The sequence below is a fragment of the Equus przewalskii genome, chromosome 22, assembly GCF_037783145.1.
Source record: "Equus przewalskii isolate Varuska chromosome 22, EquPr2, whole genome shotgun sequence".
NCBI classification, from domain to species: domain Eukaryota; kingdom Metazoa; phylum Chordata; class Mammalia; order Perissodactyla; family Equidae; genus Equus; species Equus przewalskii.
The window spans coordinates 48,022,072-48,034,180 of NC_091852.1; the positions used below are offsets into that span (position 1 = coordinate 48,022,072).

Below are 12,109 nucleotides of genomic sequence, written 5' to 3' on the forward strand. Positions count from 1 at the left end.
CCATTATGTCTACATTCCAGTTGAGAGGAAAAGAAAGGCACGCTACTGGCTCTGATGATGCTTCCTATAAGATGTATACACTGTCTGCATCCCATTGACTAAAACGTGGTCTCTTAGCCATGCTGGTGCAATAAGACTGGGAAATATAGTTTTTATCTCATTGGCCATGTGCTAAGCTGAGAACTAGGAGTTCACTCATTGTAAGAGGAGAGTGGGTATTGATGACATCTGAGTCTCTGCCCTTAGCGGGAAGCCCCTCTTACACCCAAGTAGCACAGCTCAGCCAACCATCCCCTCAGTGACCTTCCATCCTAGGCATCTGCTCACACGATGAAAAACCACAGAGACCAAGCCTAAATAACGTGCCAGGCACCTAATTCCCAATTTTCAAATGTGGAAACTGTGGCCCCACTTCTGGGAACCACCCTGGAACGCATCTATGGCATGTGCCCCGCTGCCCTGGCCATTGCTGATTGGCCAGGTTCTTCCCCAGGACTTTTCAAATTGAAAATAAGGAAACAGAGGCAGCTCCTCCCCGGTAGTGAAGCTGTAAGATGGATGAAGTGGGGGCTGCCGGCAGCCACATTTCCTACTTTGGAAGAAGCAGGATTGAGCGAACAACACCAACACGCAAAGAAAGCCACATGGAGAGTGATTCCGGGTAATGTTTGTGTGCCTGAAGCCCAGCTGCCCCTGACCCTCCCCAAGTCACCTGGGATAACTCGACATGCTGCCAATAAGTTTTCTGTTTTGACAATCTCTTTGGAATTAGGTTTCTGATACTTTCGACCAAAGAAGCCTAACTGCCAGAGGAAGGAGGGTTTCCTGGAGGAGGTAACCATCAAGTTGGGCCTTGAAGGATAAGTGGAATCGTTAACTGAACAGCCTGTGGGAGATTCCTCCAGCTCTGCGAGGCTGAAGGATGACTGTGGGATCACAGAGCCCCATCTGTCCCCCTGCAGTGGGACTGATCCTGTCCCAGGAAAGTGGGCAGCTGAGGAGTGTCCTCTCCCTGCTCACAGGCAGAAACACCCTTGGACGGGCAGGTCTGCGTGGATGGGCTGTGGGCACAGGCCCCGGGCAGCACCCTGCACGTGTGCTGGGCAGCCCATGCCTTAGGGCCTCTTTTCTCAACCCTTAAATAAGACGGGGCGTTGATGCTGTGAACTCCAGCGCTGCTGTAGCTCCAGCGGCCAAGTGCAGCCGTGGGAACTGCACTCTCGACATGTGGATCCAACACTCAGTCATCCTCCAAATATTTATTAAGCACCTACTATAAACCAGACAACGTGCCGAAATATGCTGTTAAGACAAAGAGGCTCCTTAACCAAGGGACGTACAGTCTACTGTTAAAGGCAGATAGTAATCAAAAAATCCCATAAATAAATCATCACAGACTATGACAAATGCTGTTTATCATACAGAAAAGAAAAGTCATGGCAAGCTGTAAGAGGACGTCACCTGGGGGCTTGATACGTTCTCAGACAGACGGCAGGTGAGGCTTCTCCATGGAAGAGATATCTGAGTTAAGTTCTGAAGACTGAATATGAGTCATCCAGGACAGGGAGGTGGGGGGCTGTCCAAGCAGAGGAACCATGTGTGCAAAGACCCCAGGTCAGGTGAGAGTACAGAGCATCTGAGGACCCAAACCAAGACCAGAGTGGCTGACAGCAGAGAGCAAACAGGAGAGCGGCTGGAGAGGAGATGTGAGGAGTGCAGGGCAAGGACACTGGCCTTGATCCTAAGAGGAATGAGGAACCACGGGAGCTTTCTAAGCAGGGGACCGACACCATAAGATTTGTACTTCATGATCACTCAGCATGCTGGGTGGAGAATGAATTGGAGAGAGCCAGAGAGGAAGTGGAAAGACCAACATGTGAGATAAATAGAGGGAGAGGGAGAGAGAGAAAATGAGAGTGAGCTACCCCCTGTCAGTTGGGCGGCAGTAGAGATGAAGAGCAAAAACTGCCCATCTTTATGTCCTGGCACTGTGGAAAAAAATGGGGTGAGTTCTAGCACACAGGGCCACTCTCAACTTTGTTAAACATAAGCTACGACTAGAAACACCACTTTATCTATCCAAAAAAAAGTTTAAACACTCTTCTGCTTGCTGATGTGTATATAAACTGTTTTCTGGATTTTTAAAAAAATAACAGTGGGGGTAGGAGGCAGGCCACAAAATGCAGAACAGCCTTGAAGGAAATAGGCTCTCAAGAAGGTACGGCTGACAGAAACGCCTCTGAAGGAACTCCTGGGAGGTTTATGGTTCCCTTCCCCACCCACCGGCTTTCCTCACCCTGGCTCCCCTCTCTGCCCCTCCGAAGCCATGGTTCTGACTTGGTTGCAAGCAGAGACTCAGATGACACTGGGTTCTAACTTTCTAGTGATTTGCCTGGGGACAAGGAAGTCTAGGCATTAACCACAGGCCCCACCCCAGGAATGGCCCCTGAGATCTCACAGCCTGTGGCTGGACAGGGTCACTGGAAGAGGAGAACGGGGTCTGTGAACCGACCACCGAGTCCCAAAATTAGGTCACAACAAGGGATACTTGGACTACCTGTGCGTCAAACACCTGCTCTGAGCCATTCCCAACACTCCTGACCAGATGCAACACGTCTACAGGACTATGGGACCACAGAGCAAAAAGGCCTCATGTATCTGAAGACTGGGGTAGCCTATAAACCTGCAACTACCCCAGGACAAATGAGAGCTCTCACTACCCAAAGCAAGCACCCAAAGGTCAGTAGAGCCGGGAAGACTTGGGAGGCGAGGCTCTCCAGACAAGGCGGGAGAGCACGGCCACAGAGACAGGAGAGAAGACAGACAGGAGCTGTACTTAAGATTATAAGACAATACTCGTTCATTGAGAGCAGGCGAAGGAGAAGGAAAAGTGGCAACCAGCCAGTTGTCCCCAGCAGCCCTGGAGAAGTCAGGTAACTTCTGCTCCGGGCAGGGCAGAGCTGGTGGCGCTGTTCTTCAGGGCAGCACAGGCTCTCGCCGCCTCACCTCACTCGGCCAGGGCCAAGTTTGTGGACTGCAGCCGCTCCGTCTCCTGGCAGATGTTCTGCTCCACCGTGTCACACTCAGCGAGGAATGCCTACAAGACAAACGCAGGGCAGTGAGGGTCCATACAGGGCTGGCCAGGCCCGGCCCACACAAGGCTCTTGGCTCGGCCATTCTGGGGAACCCCTGGGTGACTGACTTAGGGTGAAACAGGCTGTGCAGGGACGAAGGTGGCCTGGGCTCCAAAGTGAGGAGAGGGAGGTAGAGGGAAGCACAGGACCAGGGTTTGTGACAATGCTCTAAGGCCAAGAACCCCCAAAAGGGTGGTGAGGACAGGAAGCCTTGCCCCTGCGACTGCACAATTTCAGCGGGCACTGCACGCACGAACGGTGCCTCCTGGAGCTGTGTAGCGTGTCAGCCCTGTCTGCTCTCCAGAGAGCCTCCTTCCCAGTTAGCTTAAATTCAGATATGATTACAGCGATACGAAACGCGCTCTTATGCTCCGGGTTCATGCTGAGAAATAACCAAAAAATGCCCACAGCACACACCACACGTCTACTCTACCCTACTTTGAACAGACACACACACACACCTCTCAGCACATGGCGCTTCGTAATGCTCTGCCACACTCACCTGAACCCTCTTCACTAGGCCCTTCCTTTTCAGTCTACTGTCTTTGAAATTTTCTGGCAGAATCTGTGGAAGATTAAATTGATACATAAATAATCCTCAGTGAAAATGACATAAGAACACGTCAGAAATATCCACAGTGGGGGCTGGCCTGGTGGCACAGTGGTTAAGTGCGCACGTTCCGCTTTGGCGGCCTGGGGTCCGCAGGTTTGGATCCCGGGTGCAGACACGGCACCTCTTAGCAAGCCATGCTGTGGCAGGCGTCCCACATAAAAAGTAGAGGAAGATGGGCACGGATGTTAGCTCAGGGCCAGTCTTCCTCAGCAAAAAGAGGAGGATTGGCAGATGTTAGCTCAGGGCTGATCTTCCTCAAAAAAAAAAAGAAATACCCACAGTACACTAAACAGGTCACAGGTCACCAATGTGAATGAGACGTGCATGTTCAGGAAGCATTTCCCGGGGTCTGGACCATACATGACCCTTCCCATGGCTCTCACATCTACAAACGCTCCCTCTGTTCTCAGCGTCTGGGTCATAGAAACCAATCTGTAACCCGGACTTTGTCCTTTCACTGTTTACTATGTATGGATACCATGTCCTGGCCAGATGATGAGCTCACTGTGGCAGGAAAACACCTTCTGCTTCTTCTTTACAAACCCCCTCATCCCCCTAGAATCCCAAGCCAAGTGGTTCGCCCTCAATAATGAGGCATCAGGCTACAGATGTCATTACCATCAACTGTAACAGGGAACGTGGCATCAGTGACTCCCAACAGGCTCACGAGAGCAGGGTCTGACTGAATTACGTACAGGTAAGGAGCTCAGTGGAATACCAGTCGTCTGAGCATCAGGAAAGTGAAACCCTGTGTCCCTCTGACCATGACACCATGGAGCATGTGGGTCCCAGCTTCACAAGGATTAGATGCTACTAGCATGCACAAATAAAAATGACACAAGCCCTATCTTGGTGTGGTGTGAGGCCTAGAAATCAGGAACTGTTGTATCTTTCTGTGTATTCCCTGAGGCCCTGGCATGCAGTAGGCACTCAATACTCTCAGGCAAGAAGAGTGCCTTAGTGAAACAGTGAAACTGACGAAATGCAGTCTAAGGAAACTAGTTCTGCTGACTCCTTACTTACCAGTGTGTCAATCTCCTCCAAGATCTTCATAAACTGCTCAATTGTGGCTTTTACTTTCCTATCAAGTCTGCAGAGAGCTTCAGCTTGCAAATCCTTAGCCAGAAAACCCTGTGGAGGAATAATACATTACTGCAAGGGTTCATTGAGGCCGATGGAAAGCTCCAAGCCACAGCACTGATAAAGCAGCCACAACCACAGTCCACGTTTCCCCAAGAGGCTGGTCCAGACCTCAGAACCATAATTTCATCTTCTGGAAAAAACAGAAAAGCTGGCCTGGGCCATCCCAAGCACTGTGACAGGCTGCAGGCCACTCTCTCTCATGTGGCCTACTGGAGCTGCAAATGCCTCCTGAGGCCTGGCTCTGGTGAAGCCCCAGGCCCCAGTGTCTACCCACACACAAGAGGCAGGCATTAAGAGCACAGGGTTTAGAGTCTGATAGGCCTGGGCTCGTATTCCAACTGCCATGGACTGGCCTGTGCTCTTGAGCAACTGACTGAACCTATCTGCACCCCAGTGTCCTCATCTTTAAAATGGCACTTATGATACCCACACCCCAGAGGGCTACTATGAGGACAAAGGGGAATCTATGTGGACCCTCAATATAATTCTCGACACAAATGTGCTAACAAATGGCAGCACCTGCATTATTCTTATTAAATTGTCTTGCTGTATATTCACACTGCATGGCCTAATGACCAGGTAGCTGGTGACAACAGGTGGACAGCAGGGATCTCTGAGGGCGTGTATCAAAGCTGAGAGCTACAAATGCAGGTCTGACAACATGGAGAAAACATTAGCCAGCAATTCCAATTCAAAGAATTCATTCTCATAAAACAATCAGAAATGGTCAAAAATGATCTATGTCCAAGGAGAGTCAAAGAAGCATTATGCATAATGGTAAAATAATGTTAGGTGAGGAAGAGAGAATTGGTTAGGTCACTAGGATACATTCATATATAATAAAATATTATGCAAGTTTTAAAAACTATGATCATTTTTAATGACATAAGAAAATGTTCTATTTTTTAATCCAATAAAAGAATAAGTTACAAAGTGTATATAGAATTAAATCAGCTATTTCTAAGATGAAAAAATAGATTCAAGTCTTTAGCAATGGTTATCTCTGAGTCAGGGCCTTACAGGTAATTTTTATTTTCCCTATTAGTGCCCACATGTTTATTTAAAAGTTATGTACAATCAGCATGTATTACTTTTATAATGAGAACACATCCATTAATCTTATAAAATGAGAGTGTCAAAAAGAAATACGTGTTTTGAGGCTGTTCCTAATCCTTACCTGGGTTTCAGTACCCCATCTCTAATATGAGGAATTGAATAGGATGACTCCTCACTAAGATCATACTCAACTTGGACCTTCTATGAATCTACAAAATGTTCTTTGCCTTGCCACACACACTGTAACAGACTAGGCTGCGAGAAGCTAACTATTCTATTTCAGACATATGTGATCCTAGCACAGCAGGTGCTCTCCTAGGAGCACAAATGGTCACTGGCTGGGCTTTGAAAATAACAATGACGATACGCTTACAAAGCACTTGGTATGTGTCAGGCTCAAACTATTATTTAATCCTCACAACAACCCTCAGAGGGAGGTGCTGTCATCATCCCCTTTTTACAGATGAGGACCTTAGACTAAAGCAAGCTTACCCACAGTAACAGAAAGGGTAGAGCCAGGATCTGCACCCAGGAGTATGACTACAGAGGCTGCCCTCGTCACCGCTCATTCCTATCTCCGCAAAGTTCTCAGAGAAGGGAGAAAGTCAAAGGCCGCTGAGAGATTACCTGCTGGATTCCGGTAAGCTCCTTGTTCAACTCTTCCAGCTGGTCAGCTATCTTCTCCACAGACCTCTCCAGATCTTTCAACTTCTTTAGTTCAACCTCTTCCTCTGGACTGTTCTAAAATGAAGTCAATAATCACCAAGAACAGTAGCCTCTGTCAGGAAAAAAAAACCTGACCACAATTGAGCTAAACGACTGAGAAAAAATAGTTTTAACTCTCCTGCTTCTTCGAAACCAAGTCAGAAGGTTATACATTAAGGTTTTCTATCTACAAAGACTCTAGGCTAGAGAGAAGGTATTAGGGAGACATTCTGGCGAGGGCCCTGACAGCTCGGGTTCAGAGAATGGAGCAATCCAAGTTCCAGATTCGACCTCAGCCTGGGGCTGACCATCTACAGACCCCAGACTGAAGCCTGGAGGGTAAACACATTACAGTGGACACCTGTGAGGAGGCCGGACTGGCGAGACAGGTGGGATTCTACTATTCCTTTAAATGGAATTCCTAAATGTCACCCACCAACTGAGCTCTCCCTCTGAATATGACGGTGTTGATGATGAATACTTTTATCACTCCTTCTATGCCAGGCACTATCTGAAGCGCTTGACCTGTATTACTGTTTTAAGTACCCAGGGAGGGAGGTACTGTTTCAGATGATGAAATTGATGGTACTGTAAAGTAACCTAAGGTCACACAGCCCAAAAGAGGTGGAGCTGAGGCTTAAATCAGACTTGGCTCCACAAACCCCAGGACAGCTCCAACTGGAGTCCTATAGCTTCTTCAAACTCAACTCTTGGGTTCTGCTCACTGCCCATCACCATTATCCCTGATCCTTGAGCAAGAAATTGAGAATATTTCTCCTTCTCTCACCTAAACAACTGGTAGACAGGGCCAGCAGCTTCCCACTTTTACACTATCCCAGAATGTTCACATTTTTCTTTGTGGCCAAATCTTGAGCGCCAGTCTCCTGGCAGTTCCAACTCTGGACTAGATTTTCTTCGCCTCCACTTTGCTAATCTCGGCCCTCTCTCCACTCTGAATCAGCCACCTCGCTCCAAGTAAGGGAACTTCATATGACCAACAATTCCACTGTGTCACAATGCAGGACCAGCCATGGCCCTCTCTCGTCACCCAGGGGCTACTGTCCTCACCTGTCACCAACTGGCTCTTTTTCTCCCTCAGTTCTTTAGTCTGAACTTTTCTTTCCAGCCAAAGAGGGTTTTCCCTTGTGGGAGATTTTAGTAAAAAGGGGGAGTTAAACGGAGAGAGACTCCTGAAACTTGCACAGAGTACTGATTTTTAAAATCTACAGGTTTATTTTAACAAAATGCTCTCTTGCAAATTCCCCTCCAAGTGAGTAAGGGCTGTCTCGGGCATCATTTTAACCAGACTAAGATTCCATCACTGACACGTTATGCAAGCAACACTACCGCTCCTTATTCCCAGAGCAGAAGCCCTAAGGAACAGGAGACAGGGCATCTGAGAACAAAACTGGCAACCCCATCCAACAAACAGACTCCATCTGTTTACAGGCAGCTACTTCACCAGTGCAGAAACTGGGTCTCCAATCTGACCTTCTAAACAGAAATACGTATAAAAGACCTTACTCAGTGATCTGAGGTATTCTGGTAGAAAAAGCAATTTACCTTTTTCCCAATTAACATAACCCGGCAACCATTTTGTATTCCAAGTGCTGACAACGGCGTCTCCATTTCTTTCAGAGATTTTCCTGAAAAGATAAGAAAGTCATGCCAACTTGTAAGAACTGCACAATAATGAAAATAGATTTCAGCAAGGGTACAGGAAATAGACAAGCGTGGTCACTAATGAAAAGAGAAACTGGTATAAGCTTTTTAGAAGACGTCTTTTTTTTTTTTTTCCCGCTTCTTCTTCGCAAATCCCCCAGTACATAGTTGCATATTTTAGTTGTGGGACCTTCTAGTTGTGGCATGTGGGATGCCACCTCAGCGTGGCCTGACGAGCAGTGCCATGTCCGCACCCAGGATCCGAAGTGGCGAAACCCTGCGCTGCTAGAGCAAAGCACGCGAACTTAACCACTCGGGCACAGGGCCGGCCCCCTAGAAGATGTCTTGAGCAGTAATTCCACACCAGGTATCTATCCTAAACAAGTAACTGGACATGTGACTATATATAACTGTTATACAGTAATTTTCAGGGCAAGCTTATTCAGTATAGTGAGAAACTGGAAAGAGCCAAAAGTTCAGGAACAGGGGACTGATTAAATATACATCAGTACAAGAGACTGTAGGCATTAAAGCCCATTTTTTCAGGAAACTTCAATGCCACAGTAAATGTTGATGACCCAGCGTTACAAGAAAAAATGTTATAAAAACTGTATACCTAGTTTTATCAACTAAAAAACAAAACAAAACACACAAACAGGAACCCATATTTCTGGATGCCAGGAAAAACAAAAAAGGCTGGACAGAAATATACTGAAATGCTATGAGGGGTTTTACCCAGGAGAATATTTCCTTCTTTATGCTTTCCTCTATTCTGAAACATGGATTTCTACTGCTGTTATAATTTTTAAGTGAAATTTTTTAAAAAGACAAGGAATTGCACTATAAAGTATAAATAAAAATGCTTCCCATCACTAAATTCTTTATGACTGGCACCAAACAGGATAAATCTGGCCCCACAAGATACCAAAATAATGGCTTCCCACGGGAATGGGAAGACAAGGATGAGGGGGTAGAGAGAGGGTGGGTCCCAGCAGAAACCAGCATCATGCACTGGGCCTGCCCCATCCAGGCCCCTGGTAAGTCTGTTCAACACCTTCTGTGCCAGCACTATGCCAACATGGGACACACAGCAGTCTCTCTGCCCTCATACAGTCTGTTATTCTAACAGAGAAATCAGATGTTCAGCAACCATGAAAACAATTATTTAACAGTAATTTCAACACAAGTTATGCAGCAGTGGTAAGGAGAGCCATACGAACATCCAATGGGAAGAGGACCTAAGGCAAGACTGCCCATACGCCTCATCAGAAATGGTAAGATTTCTGCCTCCCTCACGTGACTTCCACGCTCACACCTGTCCAAATGTTTGAAAGTGTCCAGTACATAGTAGACCCCCAATAAACAGTTGTTGAAGGAATGAATGAATAAACAAGCAAATGAAAACTGTCCCAGTTTGAAAACTGGGAGTTACCGTTAGGTAAGGTTAAAGTGGTTTTGACCTTTTTTTTTTTTTTGAGGCAGATTAGCCATGAGCTAACTACTGTCAATCTTCCTCTTTTTGCTGAGGGAGACTGGCCCTGGGCTAAGTTCCACGCCCATCTTCCTCTATTATTATACGTGGGATGCCTACCACAGCATGGCTTTTGCCAAGCCGTGCCATGTCCACAGCCGGGATCTCAATCGGAGAGCCCCGGGCCGCCGGGGGGCAGAATATGCAAACTTAAGCACTGCGCCACCGGGCTGGTCCCAGTTAAGTGGTTTTAAACAGGCCCTTTAGCCATAATGGCCCAAAGCTAGAAGAGAAATGCCTACCCTTAAATATGAGTTTTTGAAAAGGCAGCGGGACCCCTGTGGCCTCTTCCACAACCTGGGCCAGGTCTTGAACAATTGGTTCGCTACAGCCCTCTTGTGGGGTAACATGTAGGTCATGCTTCTCATTGCCTGGGGAGAGAGAAAAGTGTTCGATGAAGAAAACTCTTTCACATAAACCAGTATAGGCTGACTATTTATTTACCCAGCCTTCAAGGCCCAGTTCATACACCACCTACTCCAAACAACCTGTCCTCCCGCCACGCCGCCCAGCTCTCCTCTGGTGACCTGCTCAAGGATTTTTGTTTCCTCTATTAAAATAACTAACAATATTAGGGATGTCAGCTAACATTTTAAGCACTTAACACCCATAAGGGGCTGACTAGGCTAATTTCATGCATTATCTTACCTAAATCTCAGAACAATCCCTCAAAATAGGTACTACCTATTATTACCCATTTCGCAGATAAGCAAACTGAGTTCAGTCCAGTCAAGACCTGCCTATGGAGACCCAACTGGGGAGTCAGAACTTGACCTCAGATCTATCTGATTTGAAAGTCAAGGCGTTTCATCACAAGCCATCTGCCTCCCGTGGCGTGACTGCCCTATACTCTGCACTGTCCTAGTCTTGTTTCCTTTGCAGTAATGAGCAAGGGTCTGGTTTTCCTCCAAGTAGCTCCCACTGGGCACAGCAGGGCACATCCATGGTTGGTGCTCAGGAAATAGACAAATGAGTGAATAAACTTAAACAGCAGAAAATTCCTTTTTGGAGCAGAGGTGCCAATTCTTTTCCAGATATGCGGACAGTAAGGAGGTAGCCTGTGTCCAGCGCATTATGCCAAGCCTTGAGCTCGCTCAATAGCCACATGAAGTCAGCGGAACAGGTGTTACCAACTCTGCTTCACGAGAGGAAACCAGATGCCTGGAAAGGAGACATCCCAAGGTCACCCAAAACTGCAGGATCTAGAATCCTGGTCATCAGATTCCGGGGCCCTGGGTCTCCCTTAGTTGGTCCTGAGGAAACCTCATGGACTCAGCTCCCCGGTGAACTGGCTTTGTTTAGTTTTGTGTCAACTCCAACAGGAGGCAGCCCCAAAGGGAGCGCAGAGTGTACGCCTGGACGCAGGGACCACTCAAACCGCGGACACGAGTTCAGACTCGACACACACGGACGTGTCCAGACACAGAGCAGTCACACACTACGTGGCCAAACACAAGCCTGACACGAAGACCCACAATCACTGCGCAGGCACACAGTAACCCATGCAACCAGGACCCCGACGGCAGGTTCGGACATGGAAGACCAAACAAATGGCCTGAGACAAAATACACCGGCCACATGGAGAGGTGTGCTGCCCCAAGACCCGCACAGAAGCCGGCACCGCGGACACAGGCAGGACCCCACACCTTCGGACGCCGGGACAAACACGAGGACACGTGGCCAAACCCGCCAACCCCGCCGGACCTTCGCAGCCCGGAATTGAGCCCACAGGCCGCCCGCCCGCGCTCACTGTGGGTGACGGTCACGCTGAGCCCGGCTGCCGCCATTTCCTCGCTCCGGGCCTCCTCTTCGCTCGGGGTCACCTCTTCGCTCTGGGCCACCTCTTCGCCCCGGGCCGAGCGAGGCTGCACTTTCTTCTTCACCCGCGGCCTGCGAGCGCCGGCGGCGGCGCCCCTGGTGGATCCGGCATGCCCGCCGGCCGCGCTCCGGATCGATGACCGACAGGGAGGCGGACCGCGCTCGGCCGGCGGCACCGACTGGCGCGGCTCCCGGCCCGACCGAGGGGCGCGCCGCCGGGGGTCCAGCCGCTCCCGGTCGCCTCGCGATCTCCGCGCGCCACCGCGCTCCGCCAGACCCGCGCTTGTTGGCAACCCAGCGGTGGGAGCTGAGCGCGGCGCCTGACACCCGCGTCCGGCCACTTCCCCGCCCTTCCCCGCCCCGGCACCGCCTCCCGCCGGCCCGCCCAGCCGGCCCCTTCCCTCGGAGCAGGCCCGCTTTCGCCCCGCTCTATTCTGCTAAAGCCGT

General features: G+C 49.0%; 1 protein-coding gene across 1 annotated transcript; it reads right to left on the reverse strand.

The window, feature by feature from the left end:
* Window positions 1-1,244: 1,244 nt before the first annotated feature.
* BAG1 (BAG cochaperone 1) lies at window positions 1,245-12,021 on the reverse strand. The gene is made up of 7 exons (XM_008526363.2): window positions 11,595-12,021; window positions 10,087-10,215; window positions 8,215-8,297; window positions 6,574-6,687; window positions 4,771-4,878; window positions 3,637-3,699; window positions 1,245-3,097 (listed from the first exon to the last, which is right to left on the reverse strand). Exons 1-7 carry the CDS (start codon window positions 11,629-11,631, stop codon window positions 3,008-3,010), a joined length of 624 nt encoding a protein of 207 aa, XP_008524585.2. The 5' UTR covers window positions 11,632-12,021; the 3' UTR covers window positions 1,245-3,007.
* Window positions 12,022-12,109: the final 88 nt, after the last annotated feature.